Source organism: Neodiprion fabricii, chromosome 2 (assembly GCF_021155785.1).
Source record: "Neodiprion fabricii isolate iyNeoFabr1 chromosome 2, iyNeoFabr1.1, whole genome shotgun sequence".
Taxonomy (NCBI): domain Eukaryota; kingdom Metazoa; phylum Arthropoda; class Insecta; order Hymenoptera; family Diprionidae; genus Neodiprion; species Neodiprion fabricii.
The window spans coordinates 25,854,702-25,872,860 of record NC_060240.1 but is presented as its reverse complement, the minus strand read 5'-3'; the positions used below and the strand labels follow the sequence as shown (position 1 = coordinate 25,872,860).

The 18,159-nt window shown below is 38.1% G+C and overlaps 1 protein-coding gene and 1 long non-coding RNA gene across 9 annotated transcripts in view; one reads left to right on the top strand and one right to left on the bottom strand.

Annotated features, from left to right (window-relative positions):
- LOC124175401 (cysteine-rich venom protein DIS1-like) overlaps positions 1–3,303 on the top strand; it is an 84,120-nt gene extending 80,817 nt beyond the window's left edge. For all 8 annotated transcript variants that reach the window (XM_046555622.1, XM_046555621.1, XM_046555627.1 and 5 more), the window contains one exon: positions 134–3,303. In XM_046555622.1, the coding sequence (XP_046411578.1) occupies positions 134–377 (244 nt within the window). In that variant the 3' untranslated portion in view covers positions 378–3,303. The remainder of the gene's footprint in view (positions 1–133) is intronic.
- LOC124175402 lies at positions 1,728–17,731 on the bottom strand. Its single transcript, XR_006869156.1, has 3 exons — positions 17,698–17,731; positions 16,850–16,855; positions 1,728–1,860 (listed from the first exon to the last, which is right to left on the bottom strand). It is a non-coding gene; the product is annotated as an uncharacterized LOC124175402 (long non-coding RNA).
- Between the last annotated feature and the right edge of the window lie 428 nt (positions 17,732–18,159).

Here is an 18,159-nt window from a genome sequence, read left to right as displayed (position 1 = left end):
AACTTTGCTCTCGAAATGATCGTTCGGAAGCTGTACAACTATTGGCCAAAGTTTCTTTTCGCAGGTGTAAAAATGTTGTAACAGAACGTGGGAGAAAATGACTTGACGAAAAAAAAAATTGTTTGTTGCGCAGAGGAAATCATCCCGAGCGACTCGGCACGCCTTACGTCGAGGGGCCGTCGTGCAGTGCTTGCAAGGATCACTGCCGTCTGGGAAAGCTCTGCAAGAACGCGTGTCCTTGGGCCGACCTCTGGGCGAATTGTCGGCAGTTGAACGAGACGTGGCCGAACTGGCTTTGCGAAAGTGACACGCAGCAGGGCTACGAAAGACGTCAATTTTGCCGAGCCACTTGCAAATGTCGCGACAAGATAGTGTGAGCGAATTATCGGCGTGACGCGAGCTTCTTGTACGGCTGGGCGATGAGGATGGCGAACCAGCCTGACGGTCCTCGAATTGTACATACCTAAGTAAATATACGATGTATCTTGCAGTGGGCGAATATTAGGGTAACGAATGAAAAGAAGAATGAGAAAATTGAATGTGATGAAAGAAGGGGAACGAAAAATATGTAAAGATGCGGTGTGATGAAGAGGTGAAAAGGTACGAGAAAAAGGACGCGGCACAGCTGCAGGATTCATTTTCGGAGGATCCGGATCTTGGTTCCTTCGCCTCTTCCGCCAGCTCTCTCTCTCTCTCTCTCTCTCTCTCTCTCTCTGTCTCTCCCTTTCTCCCCTGTCCTCTCCTTCGCTCCGCCCCTTTGCTTACCTGAATACGGTCATGTCGAAGAGTTTGGTTGGCGAAAAATCGACACATTTTATTTATCGTATTACGGGACGGTCGTACGTTGACTGTCAATTTACTATATTCGTAGGGTGCGAAGATTAATTTAAAAATAGAATGTAGGAAAATAATAAAATTATAAACAAAGGCCCAGATATCGATGTTTCATTTTGAATCGCCTCAAAATCGTTGGTAATATCGCAAATTCGTTCGACTTCACTCTATGACGATGGTTCATTTTGTTTAAGAATATTGTTTTCTGCATATGTGCGGTCGCGATTTTTTTTTATCGTGGATACGTTATTCGGTATTTAATTTTACAATATCGCATCAATATCGATTGTAACTAACAAAGGGTGATAATTAATTGACAAGTAAAAACAAAGAAAATCCGTGACAGGGACTTCGCGCAAAAATATCTTACGAATAAAATGACTGAAATACAACGGATTTCCTAGATTTTTTTATGTTTTGAAATGATTTTGAATAGATCATACGTATCCAAGTTTTCGTTAAAAATTTAATACAATTTTTGTAATTCTAGCCAGATCATCGTAGCTTGAGAATACAATAATTTTACGAAAAATGAATGCACAAATACCTAGTAATAAAATGAATAAAAAGGATCGACTTTACCCAACCAATCTCCTTGAATGATGTACTTGGCACGAGACTCTACCAAGTCTCTTTATTATACGTATATGAGGAAAAAAAACTACTCATCGAGTGTTTTAGAATTTATGGGAACGACTGCGGTTTACTGTTTGAATGCGTGTAACGTGTGTGTTTTCAATTGCACTTGATTCGGTGAAAGTTTTTTCACAACCGGCTTCGATGGAAAAATAAAATATATGCCACGAAAAAATCAAAGTAATATTTATGTCATTTCACATGTATAAAAAAAAAAAAAAAGGAACAATTTCTGACGGAAAATTCTGTACATATAATCTAAACATTAAAATTGGATTTCAGCGTTTAATCACCCTTGCGTTTAGTCGGAATAATATTTCGAAAATTTTTTCGAGATTTCAGAACAATTCCTGATCAAATTCGATTTTGACAGAATAATTTTCATCAGGGCTACGATTATATTCAATAATCATATGTATTATATTTATATTCTATGTATACACTGTCTCGTATTGAATCGTACGCGTGTATTATAAAATATAATAACTGTACGTATATGTCAACTTGTGATACGTACGCGCGTATAATCGCACATAAATGGTTGAAAAACTTGTCGATATTGTTTAGAATTTTTGCATATTACCAGGTGTCAAAGTTTGTTTTTTTTTCTTTTCTTTTCTTTTTTTTTTGCAAAAAATTACGAATCAAAAAAGAGAGGCAAGAGACCCGGTGATGATGCGAACATGTAAGTGAATCCGTGAATGTTGTGTACATACATATATGATAAACCCATGGTAATAATCCACGTGTAAAATGATCATTCTCTTGCCGTTTATCGTGCTTGGAATTCTCGAGCTGTTGGGACGACTCGCGACGCGTTTAATAACTGGCAAATTTAATAGGTCAAGGAGTTGGCTGGAGAAAAAATTTCCACACGCAGTTCCCGTTCTTACTCGCGCAAATCGTTCGAGTCTAACACCGAGAATACGAGCAGTTAGCTAGTAACGAGCCGTAATGCGACGCAAGCTGTAAACTGTTAAGTATGCGCACTTTCGTAAAAGGTAAAAGAAAAATTCCCTAGGCATAAAGCAGCCGCTTTTTAATCCAGACGAGGCCGTGTAACTGAGGACTGGCGAAACGTACCCACGCATTTAATTAGGGGATCACGCATGAGTTGACTTTCGAAAATTCGGAACACACAGATGAAGTCAAGTGGAAATTACTCTTTCGGATACCTACGCAATTTTTCAGCCCAATGAAAAAAATCTTTCGTTTTGACGACGAAAATATCGTGTACAAATTTGCGATTAAATTTTTCTTTTCACTTAGCAACAGCTGAGATTTATTTATCGTTAGAGCCGTATTAGAATAGTGTCGTTTTTTCAATAAATGACAGAAGTCTTGGTCTGTTTTGGAATCCTGTTGTATAACCTATGAAGTCTGACCGATTACGATGAATTCTTGCTCGTTTCGTTGGATAATGAATTCTTCGTGAGTCAACTGATGAGAAAAATTGTTCGCAATTTATGTTATAGATATCTTTTTTATCAACTGGACATGACTTCGTTCAAATTGAACTTGATAAATTTCGGTTGAACTTTCTAAGCTTGTGTTTGATAGTTGTTATACTTTGCTTGGACCAATTTTTTACTAAACTGCACCACCAATTCAGCGGAAAACAGTTGACCCTATTCTGTGTGGTAGAAGTGAAAAGATATATAGCGATATGAATGTATAGTTATTTCTTAGTGCTATAACGAATCGGTCCGTGACCGTACACGTATGAATGTACCTGATAAGGTATCTATATTAACATGCAGTACATATAATTTCAAGTATTGTCTATACGTGTTAAACAACATCGTCTTAATAAACAAAATGAAAGAAATGGAAGTGTGTCGGGATATCCTTTTTACCACCATCCTTGATTTTTTTAATGGGGATAAAATCTGTTGGAAAATCAGAAAATATGAGAGTCACGGTATCAATTTTTCAAAGACACAAAAACTTTATCTCACAGAATTTCAAAATGTAGAAAGATCAAAGTGCGAATGGCCAAAATATGGAACCGCCAGAATTCTACAGTTCGAAATTCTAAAACGGATCGTTACGTTTTTTGAAACTCGATATAATGAACCCATTATTTTCTGATCCTTCTAGATTTCTACACCTGTCTAATTTTCTTACTACTTTCAGTCGTACTACTTCGGAACTTTCAGCCTCACCGATACGCAGGATCGCTTAGAGGTGTTGAAAGATTTGAAATTCGGAGATGAGAGGAAGTGAAAAGTAGAATGAGAAGAAGAGAGGAGAAATTTATGTAACGCTGTAAGCCCTGCGAGAGTCAGTCGGCACGATTATACGATCACGCATGATTGATTTCCTTCCCCGCAACAACGGAATCAGTCGCGATGAAAGATTCTCCCGATCAATCAGCAAGCTCTGTCTGTAGAGTGGAGAAAGTAGACGGAATAAGAAATTAAAAAAAAAAGAAAGAAACATTTTCGGTTCGGTAGACTTAGGATATATTTGTACAACGAGGAATCCGCGTTTGAGGGATATTTTAGCGAATCGTATATACGCCAAAGAAAAATAAGAACGGAATGTCATTATCGTACTTACTCACCCAGACGAATTTTCACCCTAGAGAGTAGAGTGTTGGGGGAGTGACGAATTTTAATAATAAGAACAATCAATATCGGAATATTTTATACATTGAATTATATCCAAGGTAACGCATTATTACTGTTACCATTATTCGCATGAAATGATACGGCAAAGCCATCCAAAGAAACGGAACATTTGGACAGAATTATGATCAATCGAATAGCAGTTTTGCACGACGTTAAAGGAAAAGTCTTTATGCTTCAATGTCTGCTTTGAATTTATGTAAGCATTTTCATTATTTTGAAAAATCTCGCAACAGTTATTAAAATATCATCATTTAAGGAACTCTAGGTGCGCCCGGCGGGGCAGGAAAAATCTAAAAAAAATTTGATTGCTTTTTAGAAGCTCGAATAGACTCGAATAGTTACAGCAATGACCAAACAGATAAATCCATGGGGGCACTGAGTCATCCGTGTCCGATAACATTTGTCCGAGGATCCAGAATCTGATAGACAACCACGGCTCACGCCCCAGTCTATAGCTATAAAAACTCGTAGACTACGGCTTGGGCACGACAGGCTCGGCACTCTATCACCCAATGATTTATCTACTAAGTGATAGAGTGCAGCTTTGATGTTTCTACTGACCAAATCTGTGACAATGCGGCTACTGACGGTAGTAGAACCCAAGATCCGTAGATAGATGAGTAGGCAAGGGAAGCTCTTCGCATGGTCGCCATTTTTGTTCCAATTTGTGTATAGTGTGTAGATTTTATACTATAGTCTGGAATTGTAGTTGCCAAATTTTGTATCTACGGAAAATTTCTCGTGCTAAGACTTTTCTCTACCAACTCGTCTATCTACGGACCTTGATTCACCTTGCCCGTGTCCGTGAAACTTGAGGTAGTTATTTATCCCTGTTGTTGCTTTTGTGTTATTTTAAGATACAAGACGTCCTCCGATTAATGAGGCAAATGCAGTGAAACCACGTGAAACACAGAAAATACAGGACCGAATCGCATATTCAAAAGAATACATACACTCGAGTTGACGTGTGGAGAAAATCTGTTTTTACAATAATAACGGTTGGCGCAGCACCCACGTAAATTTTTTTATCTTGAAGGGCTAAGATCGCTGATATGATATAGAACTACACTGGATAAAGGACCGCCTGTTCTTTGCGTGCTACGGCAGCCATTTTGGAGGACCACAGCCTACTTTATGCGCGGGAGATTAGAAAATGAAAACTGTTTCTCAAAGTTGAGCACGATTTCATCAATAAATTCATAAATTCATTCGATTTTAGTAATAAATGCAAACGAAACGCGGTTGGCAACGTTGTCATGGTGAAAATACTTGACAACTTACGAATATGACGTCACGGGTGTCGTTAGCTTTATTAGATGGCGGCGATTTCACTGTTTCGCAATGCGAATGGCTCGCATTTTGTTGTTCAAATAGACAGGGTGAGAAGCTGCCTTCGTTATTCTATAAAATGAGGAGTATTTCTCATCCATACGTACTGTAATGTGGCGGTACGAATGGTGAAAGTTATACAATCGGTATCACGATACGCGACACATAGTTGAATTCTTACCTTAGACGAATTTGCTTCAAAAGTGTTGTCCAGCAGTACGCAACTCACATATCATGTCAGGAATCGCGATAAATGGTAAATAAAGTATACTTCTCCAGAAAAAGTCGTCGACTGAGGTTGTCAACAAAACGCGTAACAATTGAAGATCGCCCTCCAGTGCGCAGCAGCGCCACGCGCAGGGTAAGAAAATAGCTTGCCGCGCCGCGAAGTTTGAACCGAATTCTCGCCACTGTGTGAATATTTGTCGATATTTCTTCCGATCTACTGCACCGCCCAGTATGAAGTTTTCAGACAACTTTTCGCATTGAAGAAGGCACGCTGTGTATAAATTGTAGCCGATTCGATTAGGGTACTTTTCAGTTAGGAATAATTTGAGCACATTTTGAATCAAAACTACACCGAAACGGGGTATCAAGAATCCGAAAAAATGCTCTCAAGAAGTTCACAAGAGAACCTAAATTTTTAGTCAACGAACTTTTTTCATACATCGTTCAGGTTTTAAGCTACGTAGGCACGAAAAATCAAAACGTTGTTGAAATTAATTTATTGGATGAGTTGTCGTGAAAAAATTCAAAGTTCATCGTTTCAATGTGTACTTTGACCGTGTGAAAGGACAATCAGATTAAAATGGGTCAGGGAAACCGACCGTTCGATTTGACGTGGAATACCCCATACATTAAAACCTAAATCAAGGAGAAGCTAGTGAAAAATAGAAAAATCATTTTCACGCCTGAATAACGTATTCAATTTTGAACGAAAAAGAGGAAATAATAAATAATCGTCTATGAAACGAAAAGAAAATTCTCCAATCGTTCCATACAATTCATAAACAAAATAACAAAAACTTGTCATATCCTACGCTATTCCTTAATCGACCGAGCTTTCAGCTAGCTACTCAGAAATAAACTCAATACTCAAAATTCTTAAGTATTCAATTCTCAATCCTTAATTGAACAATACTCAAAAACAAAGCGATAATCGCTACGAAACCAGAATTATTCTAACTTCTCTCGGCTACCAAACAGACGGCATTCTCTATTCAAAGCTTTCAACTCGATATGTGCATCCTAGCATGCTGTAGACTCTTCGTGTTCTTGGTCTGTCCGCTGCAAGACACCGGATATGAATGTCCACGGTAAGTTCCGAGGTAAGTTCACTAATTGCTTGGTAGCAAATTCAAAGTCAGTTCATTGTCCTTTGTATTTTATTGGTTTCTTGTTTCTCTTGTCCAATGAACAGTTTCTGATGAGAGAATCACGTCGAGTGATTGATTCTAACGAGTGATTGAATTCTTTCAATTCCCAATGACGTTCCAGAAAATTGAATTCTTATAATCAACCATAAGCAACAAGTGACTCGTAATCAAACCAAATAACTATTGTCAATCATTAGTGATCAACGGACTGAAAGAAGTTCTTCAACGACGCAATTCTCATGTTTTGTGCATTTTTTGATTACTACGTTAATAGAAAAACATGAATACCATGCTTGAAATCACTCCGGTGGTTTTATTTGCGCTAGCAAAGGATTTTTTGCTTGCTGTTGAGCACGCTAATAGTAAAGCAACCATATTCGAGTATCGGATTTTATATCGGGGTAATCATGTCCTCAATAAGGTATGAAACAGTTTTTTTATTGACTTATTGAATTTAATTTAAGCTTCTCCACAGATGTATACTTCGGTATTGAAGTCATTACTTCTCTACAGGAATGCATACTTGAGTTGTCTGTGATCCAAGAAGATTCTTATTTTTCTCTCGTACCATTGAACTTACGCTCTTATCTGTCCATCGAGATCTTGCGTTCAAGTCGACGTTTTTCTGTTGAATTGTTCACTACTTTCCGGCCCTTCCATTTCTCTCCTTTCAAAAACTATGAAAATAAACATGATGATATCTTTCTACCAAGGTCGAAGATTAGGTATATACCGCTGGTGCAGGTTCGGTTCTTCTGAATTCTGAAGACGAAACGAAGTCGTGGAAATAAAAACTTTCCATGTGTGACAATCGGTGAAAAAAATTAAGAACAAAAGTTAAAATATGTCACGAAGATACGATGTTTTTGATAATTTTGTAAGTTGTTCTTATTTCATCTCTTGAGGAATTTTCACTAGTGCAGTATAGTAAAATAGTACTCAATGAATTTGATCAGAAGTGGATTACCGCTGCCTAATACATCCACATCTTCTTTCTCATTCTACTATTTTTCATACAGTTCTTCTCAAAATCCCAATAAAATTGATATAATCTATAACTTTACACTTGTAACATTCCAAAAAATCAAGCTCCGTAAATATTCTATACATTAACTTCATCTACCGTCAATGAATGGAAATAATTTTGAACATTTTTATCAACAGAATTTCACTAATCAACTTTTCCCTCTTTTCGACAAAGTAATCCGCTTCTCCGAAGACAAATACATGTATATTAGGGTGTCCCTTAACAGGGGTGTTTTCGAATTTGTATGCTTCCAGGGGCTCAAACGTTTCCAAATCGATTAAAAAACATGCTCTAAAAATTTCAGCTATTAATATTAACTCTAAGATAGTCCGCTTTCCCGTCAAAGTTTCTTACGGAAATAACATGTAAAAAATATGTGTTGTTGTTTTAAATTGTGTGGGTTGGTGACGAATTGACCTACAAGAATGAGAAGTACATACTTTGGTAGGAAATTTGACGCTCTATAAAAAAGGTCTTTTACGATTTTTTGCCAAGTCCACTGGTTCAAAAGTTATTCGAGCTCAAAGTTTAATTTACATAAAATTATCAATATTATCGAGTATATTTAAAGGATTAGCAGTTCACAAGCACGGACTGTTTTCTCCGTCTGCCGCTTTTCTTGGCTTTTGAAATTGATTTGTCATGGTTTTTTCGAAATTCCGTTCCGACTGGAAGAGACCGACGAGGAAAGTTTGCGGATTTTTTAAACTTGCAAAATCTGAAATGTGAGAGCCGGAGATGCGATGGGGTAGCTTCGCGGTGAGCCTCGCATACCACCCTCTGGGGAAATCCTTTTATAATTAAAACCAACCGAAGAAGACCTCTGGCTGCCTCTGCAGATGCCTTGGTAAAGCCTGTGTTAATCTGCTGCCGCTCTTGCGAATCACGTGTATCACGCGATACTCTGAAAAATAACGAAAAAAATTAACAACCTCAAAAACCGCACTTTGTTGGGAGAAACGCAAAAGTGGCGAAACTTGCCTCCCTTCCAAAATAACAAATGTTCACACGGAAAGTTAAATCGATGCTCCGGAAAATTGGACGACTCATATGTTCGTAACGTAGAGTGGAACCTATCCTGAGAGGCCGAAAAGTAAGTGGCTTTTCGAAATTTTTTCGACAGGGTAAAACTGGGTGGAAATTTTCCAAACTCTGAGGTTGTTCTATTGATAATTTGAACTGCATCTGGTGATTTTCTCAAGTTATTTGAACCGTAATTGATCGAGTTATTAATTATGTCCCACAGTACTTTGGAGGTTGCAATTTTGATCTGAAACGAACGGAATTGAAATTTTTCTTATTGTTTAGATTGTTTCCATAATTAATATTTGACCATAATTAATATTTGATCAGACCATGTATAACCATAATACAAATGATCATTTATTTTCGATGCTCATCATGGTTTTCCACACGGTGAATACACTTATCGTGATTCACAAAACGGAATTGAAAGACGAGACTCGGAAATTTTCTTCAAAGGTGAAATTATGTCACCGAACAATAAAAAATCGCGCCGCAATTTTTCGCCCGTGACTTTTCTTATCTTTTTCGCTCCTCTTTTTCTTTTTGTTTTTCCTTCCACCCACGCAACGATTACCGGTGTCCATTAGTCGCGAGCTTCCGACCCTTCGAGGATTCAGTATCACTTTTCGTCACTTGGGACTTTCGTGTAGGTCGCTCAGGGTGTCAAGATTAAAAATATCAAGCACCAGACCGAGGGGTCGTTCCGACAATAAGGCGGGAAAAAATGGCCCCTGAACGTGTCTTCGCGCCCCAAAGTTCGCGTCCCATTTCCTTCCCGAAGAACCGGCCGGAGTTTAAAGAGGGTCGAACGGTGGCCAATAAAAACCAACTAGCTGTAAGATACGGGAGAATCGCATCGCCGCTTCGCCCCCCGACGGAGATGTCGATTAGGCACTTTGTGCTTCGCGTAAGGAAAAAAAAAAAAAAAACGGGGAAAAGCATAGGATGAATAAATGAGATTAAAAATGCAGAGTTCGACTTTCGGCAACCAAGATCGAACTCGCAAGGAAAGTACCCAAGTTGAACCTCGCCGATTTTCTTAATTCTGTGATACGTTGGTCGTATATGAAGAAACATTCGAATCGTATTTTTTCCTACGTTTCAGTTCCGCAGTTTGAGAAGCAAAAACTACCCCTAGAGCTTACGCTCAAAAAATAGGCGAAGTGATAGTGAATAATGTGTAATTGGTTTGATTAGAAAATCTTACGTCATTATCAAGAGATCTTGACAAAATGAGCCTCAGGGCTCAACCTTAAACCTTTTGGTGTTTTTTGATTCTTGAAACGGCAATTTTAGCTTGTGAGAAATAAGGTCCTTCATGTCTTTTGATGTACTACAAAATAACCGATAGGGTAAACATCGGGTATCTTCCTTGGAATCAAAATCATCGCTACGGCTCCTCTCAAAGGGCGATCCTCTCTCAGGGGGCTGGAATCTTGACCCCGGAAGTGAGCTTTGGATGCCCGATGTAATGACTTGGGGATCTTGGGATGAAATTGATGGAAGACAGGAGCGTTTGCGCCCGGAAACGCCTATGCCATTTTCCCAAGTACCGATCCATCCGATCGCCTGAACGTCTTTTGATCTTATTACTCCCTACTTCTGTCTCGCCGCGCCGCTTGTATCTCATTGTCAGACAGAAAAACAAATGGAATATCAGATATTTCCATTTTCAAATTGTCGTTCAAGAGGGTTACTTCATGCATTCATTTTTATGTTTTTTTTTTTCTTTTCTTGGGAGGGGTGCAGAGTAAAAAGTGCAAAAATTGGAGCTCGCGGTACGAAAACTGTGCGATTTATATACTTAGATTTACCGAGTGATGAAAAAGACCAATAGCTTAGAGAAGGAACGATTAAAATAAATTAATTGCAGGAACGAAATTGTTTCGATGAATTTGTTAATTGAAGAAAAAAAAACATTACAACGGGGATTAGATTAATACAAAATAACAAGAAAATAGTCACAGTCTATAGTCGATTGATTAATCACACTGCTCTGCATCGGAACAAACTCCACCTTTCTTAAAATCAGACATGTTTTTTTTTTTTTTAAATCACTGTGAGAAAATTGCTCTCGATTAGCTTTAGCAAACACAAACGAAACTCAAAGCAGCTCATTTTCATACGAAATTTTGTTCAACATCCGACCAGATTTCGGTAACAACGATCATTTGCCAGAGGGGAAAATCAGGCTGAAGATAACGACCGAGTCCCGAGCACTGAAACAGTAGTCACGAGGAAGTGTCTTGAGTCGACACGGCTCCATCCACTTAAGCAAATCCCATTGAGCTGCGCAGCTTTGCTCCACGTGTAATTTCGTGAAGAAAGAAAGCACATTCGCGCTCAGATATCCTTGCACCGTGAACATTCTCACATTGTACTTCGGGCTGACGGCATTCGTAACGTCCCTCGTCCCACCGCTGTCACCAAATTTTTGTCAGACATGACTTAAATCGAAAAGTTGTAAGGGTTTCACGGACTGCTCGATTCACGAGCGTAATGACCGAGAACACGATGTAACGTTTCTCTGCAGAGTTTACACACACGTGTTATGTATTTATGTGTTGTTATCCACTTCTTTTTTCCGCTTGAGGGACAGACGCATAGCTTTTACCTCGCTCTTCTACCTCGATAAAAGCTTTCACGTAAATTCTCAACAAAGCTTCGTCGGCCATTCCCCCAACCCACTTCGTAAGTTTGTGATCGTTTGTAGAGGCCCATTCTCATCCTCGAAATTTCATTATCTCGCTCGGCGCTCGCCCATTTTCATCTGATATTACATACGTCGCGCACACGCACAGGCGTTGATACTCAGGCATCCGCGAAGATTCGTGCATGTATTCAAATGGTTGTAAAATCAAGCATTAATGCCTAAAATACAATTTGTTACCGTATGACAATTGAACCCTCGCAATAGTTACAAGAAAATATGATTCGAGTGACAAAGATATTGAAGAATATAGTAACAAATGCTATATTTTGTCTGGTTACGGCTACCAAACTCATATAATAACAAAAAATAGATATTTCCGTGGGTATAAAAAATTCTAAAAATATTCTGGGGAAAACCGACAATCGTGGAAGTAAGCCGAGTAGATATAATTAGCCATATTTGTTTACTTATAAAAACACGAACGCAATAATGTTTTGATTACTGTGCTCTTGAAGAATTCTCCATAAGTGATCATTTTTGAGATGCATTTGATATTTGTTCTAAAAATTGTGCAGCCGCAGTCATAATAAATCGTTTGCAATCACTTGTTTCAAATGAGCGAATTTTACCTCCGGCAAAAAATGACGATACGTCACAATCTTAAAATTAGAGCTCGAAATCACGTTTGAATGTGATTTAATGTGAATTTTTGTTTTCCGCCGCTCGAATTGAGAAGGCACGAAATTAAGTAATAGGCCTCGAAAACTTTACTCTAACTTACAAAGCTGCGGCAGGTTGAGGGTCGAGAGCTTAGACTCCGAATGCGACACTACGATCATTATACTGCCACTAGTCTTGGGAAACTAATTAACAGTGTTGCACAAGATAATGAGTACTGTAACCTATCGTCAAAGATGGTATTATTCACGTACAAATTCGTATTGACAAAATGAAAAATAGTTTCTTATGAAATTATCTCTGTGAAAGGTAAGATTATGTTAATTTTCATCCATGAATGATCAAAATGGTAACGATAAAATTAAAGACTTGAAGTACGCTGAGAAAAAATACTTATTATTGCTCCAGCAGAAGATAGCTTTGGGATTTGAAAATAATCTTTTATTGAGGCTACGAAATAATTTTTTTCAACCAAGTGAACGTTTGGTGAGATCACGTAAATTTCAGTTCGAACCACAAAACAATTAATTTTTCCATACACGCAAAAACGTAATTATATGGTTTAAATGATCCTTCTTCTCATGTTAAGTGTAACATAGTGTGAAAAATTTTTTTTTATCAAAACGTTTCCATCGAATAATTTACTTTCATAAAATTTCATAAGAATCTTGTATCTTTACGCCGTGTGAAGAAATGAAGCTGAACAGCAGATTGATCTATACGTAAACATGAGAGATAAACTTGACTTACATTAGGTCTGCCAGATAAATGACGAGATGAATTTATCTGAGATTATTGCCATGAACGAAATTGATCATACAACGTTCAACGTTGTTTATTGTTAGATGATTTAGTCGGTGTATTGGCGACTCAACTGCTTGTATGTATAACGGACCGGTAACTTTACGAGGCAATAGGAGAGGAAACGGCAACGATAATTGCCACAGCGTTTAGGCTTTCCAGACTCTGCAGTGCTTGTACAGCTGACGCCTTAATCGACAAAAGTTGGGGTGGCGGGGATGAATTCCTCTAGCATATTCGGGAAATTCTCTGTCTCTCGACTATCCCTCGAGGGTTAACAATAAGTTTATTAAAGGTTTTACGCTCTGGTTGGTCGGGCGATGTCCTGAAGTCTATAAGGAGTGAGGTCGTCGAGGGCGAAGTGGAGGTCACCCTCGGGGCCCGTGAACTGCCTGGATGAAGGAAGAAAGGAAGGAAGGAAGGAAGGAAGGAAGGAGAGGAGGGGGGGAGGAATTCGATTCGATGTGAAATCTAATGAAAACACGTTACGCTTTGCGGTAGCCAATTTCCCACCATTTTCTCGCCACCAAGAATAAACCCAGGACAACGAATGGAAAAATATGCGATTTTGAGTTGCTACTGCAGGGCTGGTAAGCAACAGTATCAAAAATCTAAGGGATTGTTAATCAAACGCTTAACTGAAATGTCATCGTGCACGCATATAAACTTAAAAATATTTATTGTTAGTCGATTGGTATCTGATATGGAAATGAAAATTGATATTGTTATCCTGATTTCATTGAAGTACGATGCGAATAGTAGGTACTTCAAATGGATTACCAAATTCCAAATTGGTTACATATCACGGATGAATTATTAATCTGGAAAAGGAATTGTTTTTGTGATCCTATTTGAATTGGAAGGTTTTCTTTTTTCAAAACATTCTCATATAATTATTGACGGATTTCAGGTCAGTTTTTCAATATTGTAGATAAGTGTAATAGGTAATCAAGTAGGCAATTAAGTAGATTCGTTTGCCAGTTTCTTGAAATTCTCTGGACATCCTTACGATCCTCACGATAGCTGTAATTCCGACAAAAACTCAATTCAGAATTTTTGCAGGCGTTGTTACAAAAATCAATTCTTTAACTTTCAGACACTTTCAAGACTCCGTCAGACGTATAATGTGAATGTATTCATTCGGAAATTGGTTAAAATGAAAAAAAGAAAATAGAATTTTATGATTAATACATATCGCGTTTCTATTTTTTTTAGCTTTCCACCGTTCGCTCTGAAAATGATCGGAACGTATGATTCAATTGAAATCAATTGCTTAAAAATATAAAGGCCAATGATCGTATGTGCGGCAAACAAAAACTTTTTTCATTAAAGACTACGTGAAATAGATGATCCAAAAAGCAGGTCCTGATCGCAATTTTTTCGTTTCTATCGTGCAATCGCTCTAAAACATTTGAAACGCGTCGACATCCAAATCGAAATCTGCGAAAATTCAGAAACCACAGAAAAATCTCGAAGATAAAAACAGAAGGTCGCGAGCACCAATTTTTTTTTCTCTTCTTGACTAACGCTCTGAAAACTACTGGAACGATTAAAAAATGGAACCTACCAAAGTATATCCAAATCGCAATGATGGGAATAACAATAATAATTATTTGCCGTTACGACCTTATGCAATTACCATAGTAGATTCTGTTTTTCATCTTCATTAGGATCAACACGTAAGATCTGCCAGCATACACGACGACCCCAGAAATGTAAAATAGAGAATTTCGGCAGACACAACCTCATGGAATTAGTCAAAATAGGTTTTCATAGTTGAATCAGTTGCACACTGAGACAAATTTCAGTTGCTATAGTAACTAGAAAAATTCAGTAAAACAGGTATCGTTAAAAAAAAACTGTTTGAATATTGTTGGTATTACGAAAAACGAGGTACGCGTAACCATTTTGCGCTATCGTCGATACTTTTTTGGTAATTGCAACGCAAAATCAGTTTCTGAGATTTACTCTACTTTTTTAGTTCAATAAGGCTTTAACGTCAAATTATTGTTGCACAAGCATTAAATTTTCGCTACAGTTGCAAGAAAATATAGCAACAGTGATCGTAATGAGAAAAAATAGAACGGTAGACTTTCCGGTAACAGCTAAAAAACTATTTTTCATTTTCTACCTAGAACTATATTGTTGTAAAAAATGAAAATAGTCAAGGACTGAGCGGTAACCGGAACTAAAAATTTCTCTAAGTGCAGAAGTTCGTATCAAGAGTCGTACATACGGTCTTTTTCTCTCAATTAAACTTATTCAATTTCACGGTTTCTGGCCATATTTTCATGTTTTAAACCCAGCTTTCACCAAAAAAAAAAATTAAAAAAAAAATCACACGCCCCTTTACCTTTTTCAACAGCAAAAGATCGTGAGAGAGCGGTTACGACTTTATACCATTGGAAAAGCGATATAATTCAATGTAAAACCTCAGTCCTGTAAATTGTCATGGTGGTCGACTCGGGAAATTGAAAAATAAAATTTCTGCGCAGTCGTATTTCTAAAATCAACGTTATCACCCGCTAGGAATTCTCTTTCAATTTCTATGTTCTAGTAATTTCCACTTTCAACATCAGGATCCAACAAGGAGTTAATTACACCAAAGTATTACCTACGCCAGTTGCGGAAAAGGTTGTTCTCCGAGCTCGTCAATGTTGTTCCTGTAGATTGAAAGTAGCACGCGGAACCAGGAGCCCTCTGCAGCGAAGCTACACGGTCCTTTTCCAAGGGCTCGATTCTATCCTCAAGAGCCGGAGTAAATATTTTATGTACACAGCGTCGCACACAGCAATAAAAGCAATAAAGTGTGACAGCACCGGTGCAGGTAACTTTCTGCTTGCGATCAGTAATCCATTAGCAAACTCAAGCGCCACTTTTATTCGTCCTTCTATTCCTTTCCCCCTACATTTCTTCCAGGTAATAATCCGTGAGCATAACACTGGTCTGTAAAAATATATTTAAAACAAGAAGGAAACAATTTGTCTCTTCGATTATTGATCTTATTAGCGATGATCATTGATCGCGAAGCATTTTTCATCGCGCGAAACGTTACTGCGGAAAAAATCAGAAAATTCAAAAAAAAAAAAAACAACGGCTTCATCGATTCGGATGAGAATTGAATGAAAACTTTAAGCATTGGGCGGAAAAGATTGATCAATCTTTTCGTGTTTTTACTGCGTCCGGTTGTCGACTGGCGAGTTTTTCAGTTGTTGAATAATTATTTTCTGATTTCAAGATACAAAGGAATGGCTTGACTGATTTGTTTGAAATTTTAATGTTCGTTAAGTATTCGATACAGATGTGTCACGATACTTCTGAAACCTCTTTTACATCCGGTTACGCTTGTACCGAATTTTGAACAAACGGCCAAATCGATTCGAACGAAATTCGGAAAAAAAACAACTATTCGATGGAGATACGATACGATCTTTTTTTTTTCTGTACAGTTTCAGATTTTCGGTTACAAAATGGAAGTATCCCAAGCTCCAAACAAAACCTTTATCATCAGAATTTTCCACGAATATTCCTAGAATTCGGTAAACGATCGCTCGTTTTCAATTTTTTATAATTTCCTGTTACTTATTTCGATATAATTCGATCCAAAACGTTTCTTTTGATTGTTTAAACTATTTTTGGATGTCCATCCGTTTCAATTCCTTCACATCGTTGCCTACTTCGACATTTTTTTCGCAGGATAATTTGTCCTCATCTTCTCCAGTCGAATATCTAACGGACTCAACTGAGAAGTTGAGGACTAAAAATTTGTGTCTTTTTAACCCTTTGCTGCACGGCGTCTCGTATATGGGACACCTATTTTGAATCGGTTATTCAAGATTTATGTTCAATTTTTGACATATCGCTGTTCTTTTCCTTCATAACTGGGCTTTCAAGACGTCAATGTTGATATTTATGATGATTCCGCGAATACAGTGAGCAGTATAAATAAACAAAAGTCTTGAAAATGTCTGTTTTTCACAGAATAAATATAATTGTGGGAAGGCAAAAGGGACCAGAAAATTGAAACTTGATAATCTTGAGTTTTTGGTGTCGCTAAGAGCGAACCCGACGTCAAAATGTCAAAATTCAAAATACCACATCCAATATGCGGGACTGAAAATATAAAAATTGATCCGATTCGCTCATATTAGATCTCTCATTTTGATTTCGAAAATTTTTCAAATCCGACCCCATTTTCGAAATCGCGAACCCTTGTCTCACCTCGTTTCAAGGAATTTAACCGCAAGAAAAAATACATGCTTCGAAGGGTTGAAAAATTTTGACCCTTTTTTCATCAATCAGCTAGTCTGAATATCGCATTTGCGTGCGTTACTCTCACTCCGGTTTTCGATTCCGAATCGCGAGATGATTCGGGGCGTGATTTAATATTTGATAAACAAATTAGCGGCGTAATGAGTTAGTGAATAAATAATTGAATAAATTAACATCCCGGCGAGTCGCGGGTGACAAGATTCGGATCGCATCGGAGTTAATTCGGTCAGGTTGGAAACGCCGAGGGTAAATATCCCGGGCATTATAGCCAGAGTTTCTGGGCCTCGTAGCACACCCGCAAATTTTACGATCCATTTAAGGTCCATTAGGTTCCGAGGCACTCGGTGTCTGCTCACCACCGGTCTCGTTATTCTCTGTCTTTTTAATTACGTCGGAGTGCAGACGCGGACACATCAAGACGCGGAAAGGTACGAAGAGGGTCGCAGTTTTAAGGGATGTTTTCCCCGTTCGTTTCCAGAACTCCTATTGCGTGAATTATCAACGGAGACTATAAAGACGCCGCCGGGAAGTTAGATTTACGGGGGCGTAAAATTAGGTCGAGTTCCTTCCTACCAGAGATCCGAATGCACCGTATATATACTTGACGTTTCGAATGTTTTTTCAAACGCCCGTTTCGTCTAGTCTGGACTTTAATTGCAGGTACCTCCACCTTCGCCTTCAAATTTTACCGCCCAATTATCCACCGGAAGTAAATCAAGGAACGAGAAAAAAGTTCTACGAACGACTCAACATTGGTGCCAAAAAACTTTCGGCTTAAAGTACTTTCAGCGTTGCGTCACGTGACCGATTTAGAAATTTGTACGGAAATCCTTTTCTCATTCTTTTGTAAGGCATCGATTTGGCTAAAAAAAATTTGTGATACGATAGATGAAC